Here is a 17757-nt window from a genome sequence, read left to right as displayed (position 1 = left end):
CAAGAATTTGTAGGCTTAGTGCCACTGCCTGACTTGATCATCACTGTTTACGCAGTGTTGTTAACTGTTTTTAGCTTACAGTGGGCTTTCAACAAGTATTTGCGGATTCAATGTATGAATGAACGGAATCCAACCTAGCATTTCCCAGAGAACTACAAGTCCCAGCGGACATTACGCAGAACGCCGACGGACGCGGTGACGCAAGGGGGCGTGCCGAGCCTGAGGGAGGGGTCGGCCTGCGGGTAGCCAGAGGCTGGGGCGGCTGTGGAGCCTAGGGTGGAAGAGGGAGTGTGGGGCAGCGAAAAGGTGAGCCGAGCTGACGGAGGGGACGCGCTGCGGGGCGCCCCCAGTCTATGGAGCGGGGTAAGATGGCGGAGGCGGAGAGCCTGGAGACAGCGGCAGAGCACGAGCGGATCCTGCGAGAGATCGAGAGCACTGACACGGCCTGCATCGGGCCCACGCTCAGGTACCCCGGGTGCCGGGGCCACCGAGGGGCGGGAACGGGCGGGACGGGGCAGGCTCCTCTGGGTCGCGGCTCCGGCCGGCTGCCTCCATGGCCGGCGCTGGCCTCTCCCTTCGGAGAGACCCTGCGTCCCGGGCGAGGCGGGTCTCCCTTCGCAGCCCCGACGCGGGGTCCCTTCGCGGCGCCCCATAGCCCAGTGACTCAGGAGGCTCCCGCTGCCTCTCTCGCGGCTGGAGCAGCCTTCGTTCTCCCTCCGAGGCTAGTCCGGCGCTGGGGAGCGAGCGGGCGCCCGACAGATGGTGGTGGCTCCCGTCAGATCTTTCCCCTGGGGACATCATCCTTCTCCCTCCGACTCCAACTCCGTCCTGCCCTAGACAGGAGTCCTGCTCTTCAGATAACGCAGAATTTCACTCCATGGTCTGGTGCTCGAAATCAAAGTCTTGCCTCAGAATCACAGCCACTTCTCAGAAACGAGTCCTTGGAAATCCTAGGCCTGGATGAAAGTTCCCCCAACCCGCGCCCCTCTCCTGGGAGCCGCTGCTCCTTTATCCCTGCTTCCTTATTACGAGGACGACCCTCGCCCACGGTGCAGCCTCCTCGTCGCTGGGGAAAATTGACCCTGCTGCCGCCTCCAAGTTACCATTTCTTTTTTTTTTTTTTGCACGCACATCTCCATTTTATTTGGAGATGTCAAAAGAAATCCCGACTTACCTCAACTTATTTAACAAATTTAGGTAGCAGTTGTTACATAAAGTGCAAGACGTTGTAAACAGTGATTTTACAAATGCAACTTATTTAAGCCACAAAACAACCGTATTAGGTAGGTTCTATTACTCTCCTTTTACAGATGGGGCACAGAGAGGTTAAGTGACTTGGCCAAGGTCACAGAGAAAATAAAGTGGGGGACTCAGATTGCTACTCGGGTAGCCTGGATCCAGACACTTAACCACTGTTCTGCCTCAGCTGGAGATTACCGGCTACCCGTACTTCCTGTTGATAATTACTCACTAAGCCTAGTTTTGAACTACTTTCCCCCTTCCCCTCATGTTACTGGTGTCCTAGAACGAACTCAGCCTTATCCCTTACTGTTATGCATTCTGATCTTCATGCAGCCAATGCATAGATAACTATCTTACCCTCCTTGCACAGTCTTGGGTCACTGCCCCTCCCATCAGAAAAGTTATTACTCATTGCTTGCGTTCTCCTGGCGTGAGTTGACTCAGGAAAGACTAATTGAAGGAGGGCAGGCTGGAAACTACTCCTCCTCTCCACCTGCACAGCTTCCTTCTCCAGGACACATTGTTAGCACATTTATGCCAGTACCACCCCTGGTCATAACTACCTTTGGTAGTTTGCCTTTTGTCTCTTTATTTATTAAAAGTAATAGCAAAAACCGCAATTACTTTTGTACCAACCTAATATTCATTTATTGAGACAGGGTCTCCTTTTGTCTCCTAGGCTGCAGTGCAGTGATGTGATTGTAGCTCACTGCAGCCTTGACTTCCAGAGTTCAGATCCTCCCACCTAAGCCTCCTGAGTAGCTGGTACTACAGCTGTGCACCACCACCACACCTGGCTATGTTTTAAACTTTTTGTAGAGATGGGATTTTGCCATGTTGCCCGGGCTGGTCTCAAACTCTTGGGGTCAAATGATCCTCCCACCCCAGCCTCCCAAAGTGTTGGGATTACAGGCATGAGCCACCGTGCCTGGCCCCTTTGTCCCTTAAAGTGACTTTTAGCTCCCTTTTTTGGACCAGTTCTTCCACACAGTTGCCTGTCTCTCCACCAACCCCCATTACCTTATGATCAGGACCATTGTGCTTCTCTCAATTCCCATTTTCTTTAGCTCTTAAGGGTCAATGATCCTATATTTTCCTACATTTTCCTGTATACTTCAAATCATCTCTAGATTACTTATAATACCTAATATAATGGTAAATACCATGTAAATATATGTTATACTGTATTGTTTAGGTAATAATGACAAGACAAATGTCTGTAGCATGTTTAGTACAGATGCAACCATCCCTTTTTTTTTGAGACAGGGTCTCACTCTGTTGCTCAAGCTGGAGTGCAGTGGCACAATCACTGCAATCACTGCTCACTGCAGCCTTGACCTCCTGGTGATTCTCCCCTCAGCCTCCTGAGTAGCTGGGACTACAGGCGTGTGCCACCATACCTGGCTAATTTTTAATATTTTATATAGAGATGGGGTTTCACCGTGTTGCCCAGGCTGGTCTTAAATTCCTGGGTTCAAGCAATCCACCTGCTTTAGCCTCCCAAAGTGTTGGGATTACAGGCGTGAGCCACTGCACCTGGCCACTGTCCCTTTTTTTTTCTTAAAACTTTGATTTAAGAGGTTGATTGAGTCTGCAGATACCAAGGGTCAACTGTGTATACATTACGATTTAAATATAAGTTACCCAGTCTCCCTAAAACTTGTTTCATTGTTATTATTGAGTTTTTTCCACTGAAAAGTGGGGTTTTATGTAGGTAGATGGATTAAGAGATCTTTTGTCCTAAGGGGACACTGTAAAAAAAAAAAGTTTGAGACTCATTACCAGTTTTACTTGCTTTTCTTGACTTCCTATATGATGATTACGGGCTTATCGTTTTTGGTCTTAACCTTTTTTTTTTTTTTTTTTTTTTTTTAGCAGATTACACTAAATCTTACTATCAGACCCAGGGTTCATTCACTTGAATATCCTATAATACAAGGAGTGCCCATGGGCTTTGTCTTTAGTCTAGCTGTCCCTACCCATATTCATAGGGGATGATCTCACCTTTTTTCCTTATCCGGTTCAGAGGCAGCAGCATGCACAGACTTGATGTTTCAAATCCCATGCCTTACTTGGGATGTGCCTCTATTGTCATTATCTCCTGTTTTTCATCACTATCATTAAACAGGTTTGATTAAGGCAGTAGCTTTCTTGCCTTAACTACTCTCAATTGTAAATCTCGAACTTTTCTTCTTCATCGTATGTCTTTCCTCTTTCTTCATCTTTTGAGGTAAAGGCACCATTTTCTTAACTGTTCCTGAGATAGGTTTTTCTAGCTGAAGAGAAACTAACGAACAGAGAAAGTAAATTGAGAGCAGATATTAGATTAGTATATCCATCCCTAAAATACCTGCTCTTCAAAAAAATCCACTGGGCTATATTGCCTAACCAGACTCTTTCCTTTCCCAGCTATTATTTGTGTATCATTACTTGCTTGCTTTCTTTGCTGTGATACTGGATTGTTTTTCCAGTCTTATCCCTTTTTGTTTGAGGAGTCACAGTGACTTGACTTTTTCATTATATTACTATTATTATTTTAGTTTTGAGCTGTACATGTAATATTGGTAGATTCCCATATCTCATAAGGATATACCACCTCTTCTTTTTCGTTGTAATTGTGAAATGCCCAAGATATACCCACATATAAAGAGGTTGTTGCTTAGCAAACTCTTTTGGGAAACTAGCTATCTCTCTCTTTGTCTTTACCTTAAAAATTATTTTGTTATCTGTGAGTCCTAATTTTGGAAAGAGGCCTATAAGATGTTAAAGCCTGTCTGTCCTGTTTTTAAAATAATGTTGATTCCTGTTTTATGTTATAAATCTAAAATTTTGATGACAAATCATTTATGAACAACAGCTCTCTGTTTTCATTTTTCAAATCCCATCCCTATATCTCACTTTTCCTTTATTTTTATTTATTTATTTATTTTTTGAGACGGAGTCTCGCTCTGTTGCCCAGGCTGGAGTGCAGTGGCCGGATCTCAGCTCACCGCAAGCTCCGCCTCCCGGGTTTACGTCATTCTCCTGCCTCAGCCTCCCGAGTAGCTGGGACTACAGGTGCCCGCCGCCTCGCCCAGCTAGTTTTTTGTATTTTTTAGTAGAGACGGGGTTTCACTGTGTTAGCCAGGATGGTCTCGATCTGACCTCGTGATCCGCCTGTCTCGGCCTCCCAAAGTGCTGGGATTACAGGCTTGAGCCACCGCACCCGGCCTCACTTTTCCTTTATATCACTTACTCAGTAGAAGTCGTTTCTTCATTTTGTACTCTGGGTAATAGCAATTAACATTCAGTCTAATTGTTGTTTAAGATTTTTTGTTTTCAAACTTAAAATTTAATAGTGAAATACATTGCCATTAAGAAAACAACTATATTGAGATATAATTCATGTATCATACAATTTACCCATTTAAAGTGAATAATTAAATGGTTTTGGGTATGTATATTTGCAGAGTTGTGCAGCAATCACCACAACCTAATTTTAGATAATTTTTGTTACCTCAAAAAGAAACCCTGTACCCATTAGCGGTCTCCTCATTCTGTTCCCTCTCTCTCCCTAGGCAGTCACTACTTTTCTTTATGGGTTTGGCTGTTCTGGACATTTGGGCATTTTGTATAAATGGAATCAAACAATTTGTGTTTTTTGGTAACTTAATGTCTTCAGGGTTCATCTATGTGGTAGCATGTATCAGTACTTAATTTCTTTTTATTGATGAATAATATTCCATTGTGTGGATGTACCACATTTTATTTTTCATCAGTTGATGGACATTTGGGTTGTTTCCATTTTGGGGCTGTGGAACAGTGCTGCCATGGCCATTTGTATACTAGTTTTTGTATAGACATATGTTTTCATTTTTGTTGAGTATGTACCTAGGAGTGGAATTTCTAGGCTGTAAGGTAACTCTATGTTTAACATTATGAGGAACTGCTAGACTGTTTTTCCAAAGTGTGTGCACCATTTTACATTCCTATAGCAATGTATCAGGGTTCCAATTTTTTCACATCTTTGTCAACACTTGTTATCTCTTTTGCTTTGCCATACTGGTGGGCGTGAAGTTGCATTTCATTGTAGTTTTGATTTGCATTCCCGTAATAGCTGTTTTTCTCATGTGCTTATTGGTCATTGTTTATCCTTTTTGGATTCTTTGCCCATTTTTAAATTGGGTTATTTGCTTTTTTTTTTTTTTTTAGCTTGAGTTGTAGTTCTTTATGTATTCTGAATATGTCCTGTTATCAGATATATGATTTGCGATATTATATCCTATTCTGTGATTTGTCTTTTCCATTTTTTGATATCTTTCATGTTCTTAGCTTTTGCTGCACAAAAGTTTTTAATTTAAATTAAGTTCAATTATCATTTTTTTCTTATTTTGTTTCAGCTTTTGATGTTGTATTTAGGAAACTTTTGTGTAACGCGTGATCATGAAGATTTGCTCCTATATTTTTTCTTTTTTGAGACGGAGTTTCGCTCTTGTTGCCCAGGCTGGAGTGCAATGGCGCGGTCTCAGCTCACCGCAACCTCTGCCTCCCAGGTTCAAGCAATTCTCCTGCCTCAACCTCCTGAGTAGCTGGGATTACAGGCATGCACCACCATACCCAGCTAATTTTGTATTTTTAGTAGAGATGGGGTTTCTCCATGTTGAGGCTGGTCTTGAACTCCTGACCTCAGGTGATCCGCCACCTCGGCTTCCCAAAGTGCTGGGATTACAGGCGTGAGCCACTGCACCCGGCTGATTTGCTCCTATATTTTTTCTAAGTGTTATATAATTTTATCTTTTACATTTAGATCTGTGATTCATTTTGAGTTAATTTTTGTTTACGATGTAAGGAAGAGTGTCCAGTTTCATTCTTTGGCATGTGGATATCCAGTTGTTCCAACACCATTTGTTGACTGCTATCATTTTTTAAAGAAAAACCCAGATTGCTGGTTGATTTATTTTGATCTCCTTATCATGATTTACGTTCCTTATTTCTGGCAGAAATGTAACACTGAAAACCCTGTTATTGAGTTTATGTGATTTTGCTAGCTAGCCTGACTTCCTTCATTTAGTATTCTCACCCAGGGAAGTTTGCTCTAGTTTTCAGCTAAAGTTTTTCTCTTTGTAGCTCAATTCCTGTATCATAATGATTGATTGCTATATTTGTTCTTGGTAAAGAACTTTACTTTAGGGACTGATTCTTGTCTTACGGAATTATTGTGTCGTACTACCCAGTCTTATGTAACATAAAGTATGTTAATGATACAGTCTTACCTTTTTCACTGTTAAAACAGTATGTCAACATATGGAATTTGGAAACTAGATTAAAAATTACTTACAATCCTATAACACAACTGCTATTGTTTTGGTGCTTTTCCTTCTAGAACTTTGCCTTATATATTTTATTGTTACAAAGCTGTACTTATGGGTGTAGGAATAATTTTCTGTCTTGCTTTTTTAAGTTGTTTGTTTATAAAGCTAGCTCTTACAAGAAACAAATTGAGGGCGATATTTTCAAAAGGCTGTTTTATTTAAGGTCATTTGATAATATAGGGATCTGACATCCCCACTTACTACTTCTGTGCCTTTGGCCACATGACTCTTATTTTTTCATCCAGCACCACCTCCCATTAATTCATTTGTACAGAGATCAGTTAATCATAATCCTTGGTTCATGACATTTTCGCATTATAGGTCCATGGCTCTCTTTAATAAATTAAATAAATTTATTTTTATAAGCAACTTACCACCCAAGTGGGCAAATTTTTCTCATCTAAAAAATGATGAGAAAAATGAAGATAAAGCATCCTTCATGGTACGATGCAAGGTACCAAGCTAGGACTACTGCCTAGCAGGTACCATGAAGGATGCTTTCTCTCTCTCTCTCTCTCTTTTCTTTTCATACTCTTCCTCCAATGTAGATGGGGTGCTGTGGTACCTGCTAGGCATTAGTCACTCAAGTGTGAGTCATTTTCCACCTTTACCCTTGGGTTTGCTATGTGGACTTAAGTATTTCTATATTTTGAGTTTTGTTAGTTTAGTGGTTAGCCTATTTTTTTTTGTTTCCTTTTCCTGCTCCCACGTATCTAAGGGATATAATACTTATCAATAATCAATCCTGGGAGGGGTTATTTTGGGATGGAGCAGAGAATGGAGGAGGAGATAGGAAATAAATATATAAAAGCCCTTCAGGTGATTGTGATATACTCCATCCTTGACAATCACTGAGGGGAAGAACATTCCCATTGCTCATGCTTATTTTTTAGTAGTAGTGCCCTTTTAAAAATAACATTTTTATATTTTAGTTATAAATGTAATAGAATGGCCGGGCGCGGTGGCTCAAGCCTGTAATCCCAGCACTTTGGGAGGCCGAGACAGGCGGATGACGAGGTCAGGAGATCAAGACCATCCTGGCTAACACGGTGAAACCCCGTCTCTACTAAAAAAATACAAAAATCTAGCCGGGCGAGGTGGCGGGCGCCTGTAGTCCCAGCTACTCGGGAGGCTGAGGCAGGAGAATGGCGTAAACCCGGGAGGGGGAGCTTGCAGTGAGCAGAGATCCGGCCACTGCACTCCAGCCCAGGAGACAGAGCCAGACTCCGTCTCAAAAAAAAAAAAAAAAAAAAAAAAAAGTAATAGAATGACTTAAGAAGAAACAGACAACAACAAATAACTCTATTACCTTTTCACCACTTTTAAATTTTTAATTTCCTTTTAACTTTTTTCATATACATTTTATTATATTAAGTATTAGATGATTATTTTGTGTCTTGCTGTTTCAGTTAACATGTTATATACCGGTTTATACATTATAATGATGTCACTTTAATGGCTTTAATAATGAATTGATTCATTAATATATTCATTCAATATTGAGCAATGTCTATGTGCCAGATACTCTTCCAGACTCTGGAGTTCAGCAGGCAGCAATATAGACAAGTCCCTATCCTTAGAGAGGTTATAGAGTCTGGAGTGGGCACTTACAGAACAAATGAATAAATATATAATGTAATGCTATTTAGCAATTAATGTTACATAATGACTGGGTTACTGCTTTCAATTAGGGGGTTAGGAAAGGTAGCTTTGGCAAAGGTTTGAATAGAGTGAAGCAACAAGCCATATGGCTCTCTGTGAGGGAAATACCTTCCATACAAAGGGGACAGTAAATGCCAAGGCCCTCAGGAAAAGGATAATGGTGGGAAGTGGTGGTAGGAAAGTAGTCAGGGTCCAGATCATGTAGACTAAGGAAGAGACTTTGATTTTATTCTAAGTGTTATGGGAAGGTACAGGAGAGTTTTTATTCTGAGCATTATGGGAAAGTACAGGAGAGTTTTGAGCAGGAAAGTGACATGTGGTCACTTAGATTAAACAAGGAATGTGGCCAGATATAGTGGCTCATGCCTGCAATCTCTGCACTTTGGGAGGCAAAGGAGGGCAGATCACTTGAGGCCAGGAGTTCAAGACCAGCCTGGCCAACATGGTGAAACCCTGTCTCTACTAAAAATACTAAAATGGCCTTGTGCGGTGGCTCACTCCTGTAATTCCAGCACTTTGGGAGGCCGAGGCGGGCGGATCACGAGGTCAGGAGATGGAGACCATCCTGGCTAACATGGTGAAACTCCGTCTCTACTAAAAATACAAAAAAAAAAAAAAAAGAAAAAAAAAATTAGCCAGGCCTGGTGGTGGGCACCTGTAGTCCTAGCTATTCGGGAGACTGAGGCAGGAGAATGATGTGAACCTGGGAGGCGGAGCTTGCAGTGAACCGAGATCGCGCCACTGCACTCCAGGCTGGGCGACAGTGTGAGACTCCATCTCAAAAGAAAAACAAAACAAAAATTAGCCTGGCGAGGTGGCGGGCGCCTGTAATCCCAGCTACTCAGGAGGCTGAGGTAGGAGAATCGCTTGAACCCAGGAGTTAGAGGTTGCAATGAGTGGAGATTGCACCACTGCACTCCAGCCTGGGTGACAGAGTGAGACTCTCTCAAAAACAATGACAACAACAACAACAAACAAACAAGGAATGTTCTGGCTGCTGTGCGGAGACAGAGTAAGAGAGGAAACAGGGTAACCAGTTAAGGGATGTTTGCAGTAAGTAATAAGTGGCAAAATATGGTTATGGCATGCAATGTGGTATTAGGGAGGAGGTGATGAGAAGTAGCTGGATTTAGAATATGTTTTGAAGGTAGTGCCAAAACGATGGATTAGTTATGGGGGTTAAAGAGAGGATCAAGGATGATTCCAAGGCTCTTGGCCTAAGCAGTCAGATGATGGTGATGCCAATTATTGGGAAAGGGAACAATAAGGGGAGGAACTTTACTTTTCTTCGAATAACTTATCACAGCCTGACATACTTATTTTTTGATTGTCCACCCTATTAGAATGTCTGTTCCAGGAGGGAAGAGATTTTGTTTCTTTTGTTTGCTGTTGTATCCTAGGAACCCAAAGGGTGCCTGGCATATAGTTGGTACTCAGTAAATATTTGTTGAATGAATAGAATAATTAAAAAATTGTATCACCAACTGTTAATTATCTGGGAATTAATTAACTGATTTGCAGATTAACTGTCTTAAAAATATGACTTCCTTTTGAGAGAAAATAAAACTAATGAAAATTTCAAAAGCCTCTACATATCAGAAATTTTTTTATAACTACATATAACTTTATAGTTCTTCTTTCTCTTCATAAGTCAAAAGTGTAATCTAAAATAATTTTTAAAAAGCCTGTCATTCCTCAGTGTTCTTTGTAGTATTGTCAAAAGTTTGCAAGTTTAAGAATAGTAACTCTATTGATGAAAGCATTATAATCTGAGTGCCTGTTATATAAATAAAGCTTAACATTTAGCAAAAAGTTGAAATTGTACATTTCAGTAAAAAAGGGCGGATAATGTTAATTAAATGTTTCAATACAATATGGAATAAGAAAATACATTTTTTTGTGGTTTGATAAACAGAAATTTGTTTTTAAAAAATGTCCTCATTGAATTATCAAGCAAACTGGAAAAATGAAAAAATTGTGAAGAATCTGTGGCTAATAAGACAATGTTGATTTGGTTCAATTAGCTAGCACTGGGCTCTGTTTGATTTTGTTTGAGTTAAATAGACAAAAATTTTCATTGAAGCTCTTCCAGTGGAGGTTATGCTGATTTGTTATCTGATTGATTAGATTCACACCACAGAAAAATTAGTAGCCATAGAGAGAAATTAAATGGGAGTGTAACATTTGCTAAGTATTCCTGTATTAAATTTTAAGAGTTTATTAGTTATCATCATATCATATATGTAATTCTGAGGAACCTGAGCTCCTGGAAATCTTATCTACTGTAATTTTGAAAATAAAAAATGATATAGGTAAATTATCTTGTGTGGGTTTGAAATATTTTATTTAAAAAGTGGAAAGAAAAGGATATGAATCATAGATCTAATAAATATTTTCTGTCTCATTCCTTCGATCTCCCCATTTTATTAGTTTGTTGTTTATTTGTCCATTGCTTTCTTATGCAAATAGGAACATATATTATCTTATTTTCTCCTTCCTTTTACAAAATAAATAGTGTTATTGTATAGACTTCTGCAGCTTAGTTTTTAGTCATACATATATTTTGGAAATTTGTCCATATCAGTATATAGAGGTTTTCCTTATTTTTTTTAAATAGCTACATAGTATTCCATTATGTAAATACACCATGGTTTATTAAACTAGTCCTCCGTTTCTGGATATTTGGATTATTTCCAACCTTTTGCCAGAAAAAATAATGCAGCAAGGGATAGGCTTGAATATTGGTCATTTTTTATTGCACATTTCTTTTTTTGTTTGTTTTGTTTTTGAGACGGAGTCTTGCTCTGTCTCTCAGAGTGGAGTGCAGTGGCGTGATCTCTGCTCACTGCAACCTCCACCTCCCAGGATCAAGCGATTCTCCTGCCTCACCCTGGTGAGTAGCTGGGATTACAGGTGCCCACCACCACGCCCGGCTGATTTTTGTATTTTTAGTAGAGACAGGGTTTCACCATGTTGGCCAGGCTGGTTTTGAGCTCCTGACCTCAAATGATCCGACCGCCTCGGCCTCCCAAAGTGCTGGGAGTACAGGCCTAAGTCACTGCACCTGGCCTATTGTACATTTCATACTGTGTCTATAGGATAGATTCCCAGAAGTAAGATTGCTAAGTAAAATGATGAATGTATCTGGAATTTGGTAGGTATTACCCACTTGAGAAGCTATACCGTTTTGTTCTCCCTCTAGCAGTCTTCGAGATTGCTCATTTCTTTATAGCTCTTTCAGTAAAGTTCTCCATAGGTTTTTCAACAACCCAAAGACTTTTGGGCTTTTGTCAATATGAGAAGTGATAAATAGTGTTTCAGTGTAGTTTTTATTTTTATTTTTCTTATTGTGAATGAGGCTGAAAATCTCACAATGTTTAGGGGCTTTTGTGTATATCTTTTGCTTATTTTTCTATAAGGGGGATTTTTTTTTCTTTTTTCCTCTTTTTTTTTTTTTTTGAAACAGGGTCTCTCCCTCTCTCACCCTGGCTAGAGTAAGTGGGGCAATCTCAGCTCACTGCTGCCTCCACCTCATGGGCTCAAGTGATCCTCTCACCTTAGCCTCCTGAGTAGCTGGTACTACGGGTGCGCGACACCACGCCCGGCTAATTTTTCGTTTGAGACAAGAGTTTCGCCGTGTTGTACAGGCTGCTCTTGATCTCCTGGGCTCAAGCCATCCGCCTGCCTCGCCTCCCAAAGTGCTGGAATTACAGGCAGGAGCCACCACACCCGGCCAGGATCCTTTTGTTTTTGATATTTGGGCGCCCAGGGTAAAGAACCTTTGATGGTTATATGTTGCTTAAATGCATGATGAGTATGTACAGTGGAATTAGTTGTGATTGGTAAATAAACCATTGTTTTTTAAGAAATGAAAGCTTCAGGCCGGGCGCGGTGGCTCAAGCCTGTAATCCCAGCACTTTGGGAGGCCGAGACGGGCGCATCACGAGGTCAGGAGATCGAGACCATCCTGGCCAACACAGTGAAACCCCGTCTCTACTAAAAATACAAAAAACTAGCCGGGCGAGGTGGCGGGCGCCTGTAGTCCCAGCTACTTGGGAGGCTGAGGCAGGAGAATGGCGGGAACCCGGGAGGCGGAGCTTGCAGTGAGCTGAGATCCGGCCACTGCACTCCAGCCTGGGTGACAGAGCAAGACTCTGCCTCAAAAAAAAAAAAAAAAGAAATGAAAGCTTCAAATCTTCCTCTTTATTATTTAAGTTATAAAGAGGCATCAGTAAACAAAGGCATTTTAAACGATTTTTAAAATATTATATTTGGATGCAGTGATAATTAGAAATTAGAAGGTTTTATTGGTGAATGCAGTTATGTCATTAGATAATGCTGCTTCAGGCCAGGTGTGGTGGCTCACACCTGTAATCCCAGCAGTTTGGGAGGCCGAGGTGGGCAGATCACTTGAGGTCAGGAGTTCAAGACCAGCCTGGTCAACATGGTGAAACCCTGGCTCTACTAAAAATACAAAAATTAGTTGGGCGTGGTGGCACAAGCCTGTAGTTCCAGCTGCTCGGGAGGTTGAGGTACGAGAATTGCTTGAACCCAGGAGGCGGAAGTTGCAGTGAACTGAGATTGTGCCACTGCACTCTAGCCTGGGTGACTGAGTGAGACTGTCTCAAAAAAAAAAGGTAATGCTGCTGCACATACAAATAAGATTCTTAGCAAATCAGGGAATATCAACATTTTAATAAATTCTTTACCTTCAACTTTTATGGCATGTATTTGTATGTTTATATTATGTTCAGCATCAACACAATTAACATGTGAATTAGTTATAAAAATGTGTTGATAAAGACAATTATTTAGTATGATTTTGGAAGTAGTTTAGAATTTTGGGTGATATATCTCACATAGCTTTAGCTGGAATATGATAATATGACTATTAATTGGGTCATTAGGAAAATAAAAATATTTTGATTCTTTTCATCATTGAAGTTGATAGTTTGTAGTATTTGCTAATGATTTAATAATTATTTTAATCATATACTGAAATCAAGCCTCTATCTGTAAGCAGCTAGAAGAAATGAAAATAGTGAGTCACTTGTCTATGAAATGTTAGTGAGTCACTTGTCTGTGAAATGTGTCACAGTTGAGATTCTGGGCATTTTAAGTTTGCTTGGGGGAAATAGCAAAACTAGTGAGGGGGAGGGGTTGGTAAAAACTTGAGTTACACAGCTAAACTTAAATACTTGAGATCTGAGGTGACTAACAGATTATTTCTTAGTGATGTCTGCCATGGGTTAGGAAAAGAAGAGTAAAGCCGTTTCTGTGATGTAGTAGTGTCTGCTGGAATAGTTAGAAAGCAAGGAACATAGTATGCACAAAGACAAAGTGATGTTGCATGGAGTTTATTCCAGTATTTGAATTAAGGAGAGTTCATCTAAAAAATAGACAACAATAATGGAGTATTTTAATGTTCTGGCTATTTTTAAAAAGCAGTTTGTGGTGTCATGTATTGTAAATTATATTTTACATTTCTAGGTGTCTGTAGAATGATAAATGTTTTCCTTTAAATTGCATGTAACTTAACATTAATATTTTATACCACATTTTGACTATTTTTTGGGGGGATTAATTTTGTCTTAACTTTGTTTCTGAGTTGTTCTCAATCTCCTTCCCCTCTTATTCTGGTTAATTGGCAATTAATTGTTCTTTATCTTTCTTTGTCTCTGATTATTTCCTTCTCTTGTTCTAGAAAGGAATTAGTTTCCAAAAAGCTATGTAATTTAAAAAATACACATAATAGATACATCAAAGGTGGTGAAGAAATTGGGGCAAAGGTAAAATAAGGGTAGGAAGGAGAATATGAAGTAAAGAGTAAGAACGGTTAGAGGATTCAAAGTTAAAAAGTGGGTATTAGGAGAGGTACAATTATTTTTGGTTCTGAGTTTAAGATCAGAGAACTGTTTTTCGCAGGTGTCCTGACAGAGAAGTCCCTGTATAATGTGACTTTGATATCCATATAGTAAATGTAGCAATATGTGACAGGCTCTTTCTTAGATTGCCCTTTTGTGAAAGCATAAGGCATAACCAAAGTACAATCTAGTGAAAGCGTTCTGCAGGGAGCCAAAATAAAGTGGTCCAGGAATACAGTTCTTTGCTGGTCTTGACTTAATCAAAGCATAGATTTTATAATACTTAGAGAGTAGAAGGTGGAAATGCATTATCATTCTCCCTCTTGTGTTCAGTCTAGTCTCCATGATTTCTAATCTGAAAGAATGTATGTACCGCATGTATGTTAATTCTTTGTAAGTACAGCTTTTAGTGGTCGAGCTTTTTGATAAGTATTGACTCTCGTTCAGTTCAAGTTGATATTTTTCTGCCATTTTTTCTGAATATGTCATTTACCTGTGTTCTTGGTTAAGTACAGAGTGATATATGCTTTAAAAGTAAACCAGCTGTAGGTAGGTTCAATATCTTTTTATGAAAATTGAAGAACCTGAATAAACTACTTTATGTCTCTAAAAGAAGTGGATAGGATCAAGAGTCTTCCCTAAAGTAATTTGGGGTGCATTCTAGCACGGAAACTAATGCCATTAATGCCACAATAATTTTGTTTGGTACCAAAATTTTGTTTGGTAACATCTTGCAAACCTATAATATGTCTTAAATTTGATGTTTAAAAAGATCAACTCACCTTGGACATTTGAAACATTACCAACAAATAAAATGACCAGAGATGTTTTGCTTTACACTGTATAATCTACAAAATATAGTAGCTGGAAAAGGTATGCCTTATTAAGTGGATTATTTACTTACTAATTTCGGTAAGTAACTGGCATACTTGGAACCTATCCTGTTCTAGAATTATAATTTTTTTTTTTAAAGTTGTGATATGTTAAATTCCAAGAGGACAATGATTTGATGAAAGAAATTTAAACATGTAATGTAAATTGCATACTTGCATACCTGTTAGAGCTTTAAAATATACGTTACCCAGTGAAACATTTAAAGGAGCAAGAACTATCACAATGCAACTAATTAGATTACCTTAATTTGATTTATGATAATACATATGGACTGGGACTCTGTTAAAACACCTACCTGTCATTCAGTCTTGAAGATCATCATATTGACATGCACTTTGAACTTGCATGAATTTATCTTCAGTTACTACTGTGGTTTGATAATTGATTGATTATTACATAAAAGCAAAAACAAAAGCAACGACAACAATAATGAACTTCTTTTATAACAGTTCTATCATTTCAGTATTTAGATGCTTCCAGTGTTTAGAACTCTAAATAAATGTTCTATTGTATGTTAGATAAATGATGAAGGCCATTTGCCAAAAGTGATGATTTGGATTAAAATATAGGCTCTCTTTCATTATTTAGTTTTTGATTAAAAAGCTGTGGAGGAACACAGACTTTCAATTTGACCTTGTTTTCACAGTCACAGAACATGACAAATTCCGTGACTCACGCATATCTTTTGGTACTATGATATTGTGTAGTGGCATACTGACATCTTGTTGCACATTCCTGCCAAGTCTCTTTCTTCTTATTGTTCTCAACATCTCTGTTTTCAAAACTTGCTTCTTTATGTTTTTTCTCTTTGCAAATTGTGCCTTTGTTTCTTTCCTCCTTTTTGTGCTTGACTTTGTATCTCCCTACCACTTCCTGTAACTTAGAATTTTAAAACACACATTGTCCATAAAATATCTAAATGAGCAAGAATCATCACAATGCAAACCAATTTCTACTGCCTGGGGAAGCTCTGGTGCTAATAAACAATGAAATTCTAAAGATATTGATATGAAATGTGATCTTATCAAGCAATATGAGTGAAGAAAAACAGCAGACATTGGGCTGGACTAAATTTATGCTATGAAAATTTTTGGTATGGAGTTTGATTTAAGGAAAGACGTATTTATGGAACACATTCTTTAAAAAGGAAAAAAATAATGGAGCTAGCCAAGTATTTTGTTTTTGGTCAGGTAAAGGTGTTCCTTGACATTTGTAAGGAAGAGGTATACAATGATCTTTTGGCATTGGAGTAGCAAGAATAAGAGGAAAGTGAAATGAAAAGAGCTCTTGAAGCCCCAGGAAAAATAGATTATTAGAGGCATTTTAAATGGTAAATGTGGATTTGATGATATACTTTGTTATTTGATTTTTTAAAATTTGGCTGGATGTAGTAGCTCAAACCTGTAATCCCAGCACTTTGGGAGGCTGAGCAGGAGGATCACTTGAGCCCAGGAGTTTGAGACCAGCCTAGGCAATATAATGAGACTCTGATCTCTACAGAAGACAAAAATTAGCCAGGCATTGTGGCATGCACTATAGTCCCAACTAACTAGGGAGGCTGAGGTGGGAGGATCACCTGAGCCCAGGAGGTTGAGGCTGCAGTGAACCAGTGTCATGCCACTGTACTCTAGCCTGGGTGACAGAGTGGCACCCTGTCTCTGAAATAGAGAAGTAAGTACAATTAAACTTTTGAGATAATTATAGAATTCACATGCAGTTGTAAGAAATAATACAGAGATCCCCTTTATTCTCTATACTAGTCTATTGTTGGATATGTGGTTTGCAAATATTTTTTTTCCCACTCTGTAGCTTGTGTTTTTACCCTCTTAAAAGGGTCTTTTGCAGATCAAAAGTTTTTTAATTTTGATGAAGTCCAGCTTATCAATTTTTCCTTGTATGGAGCAGGCCACAGTCTTTATTAGTGTAGCAATATATAATATCCTGATACTGGTAGACTGATTCTTCTTTATCTTTAATCTTCTTTATCAGAATATTTTAATCTTGTTTTATTAAAATAGTTTTAGCTAACGTTTCTTTGCTTTTCTGTATAAATTTTTATTTATTTATTTTTTAGAGATGGGGGTCTCCCCCAGTCACCCAGGCTGGAGTGCAGTGGTGCAATCTTATCTCACTGCAGCCTCTAACCCTTGGGCTCAAGCTATTCTCCCACCTCAGCCTCCCTAGTAGCTGGGATTACACACACAAACCACAGTGCCTGGCCACCTTGTATGTTTTAGAATAATCTTTTCTATATCAGCAAAAAAGTCTTGCTGAGATTTTGATAGAAATTGCATTAAATCTATATGTCATTTTGAGGAGAATTGACATTTTTACTAATAAGTTCCAATCTACAAACATTGTATGTATTTCCATTTATTGAGAGCTCTTTTGATTTCTTTCATCAGCATTGTATTTAGCATACAAGGTTGGCACGTATTTTGTTAGATTTATCTGTAAGTAATTCATTTTCTTTTTTTCAGTGATTTTAAATGTCATTGTATTTTTAATTTCAGTGTCTGTGTCTTCATTTGCTATTATACAGAAATGCAATTCATCTTTGTATGTTTACCTTGTATCTTTGTGATCTTGCTGGACTTATTTGTTAGTCTAGGAGTTTTTGTGTAGATTATTTGGAATTTTCTATGTAAACAATAGTGTTACCTGCAAATGGAGAGAGTTTTAGTTATTCTTTTCTAATTTTTATGCCTTTTATTTCCTTATTTCACTGGCTAGAACATCTAGGA

At 39.1% G+C, this 17757-nt stretch overlaps 1 protein-coding gene across 2 annotated transcripts in view; it reads left to right on the top strand.

Moving 5' to 3' along the window:
- Positions 1-221: 221 nt before the first annotated feature.
- Positions 222-17757, top strand: part of EXOC6B (exocyst complex component 6B) — a 739232-nt gene continuing 721696 nt past the window's right edge. For both annotated transcript variants that reach the window (XM_033175069.1, XM_033175068.1), the window contains exon 1: positions 222-466. In XM_033175069.1, coding sequence (XP_033030960.1) covers positions 354-466 — 113 coding nt within the window. In that variant the 5' untranslated portion in view covers positions 222-353. The remainder of the gene's footprint in view (positions 467-17757) is intronic.

Source organism: Trachypithecus francoisi, unplaced genomic scaffold (genome assembly GCF_009764315.1).
Source record: "Trachypithecus francoisi isolate TF-2019V2 unplaced genomic scaffold, Tfra_2.0 Lachesis_group17, whole genome shotgun sequence".
Classification (NCBI taxonomy): Eukaryota; Metazoa; Chordata; class Mammalia; order Primates; family Cercopithecidae; genus Trachypithecus; species Trachypithecus francoisi.
Note: the sequence above shows the minus strand (reverse complement) of the source record. Positions and strands in the feature narration are given on the sequence as shown.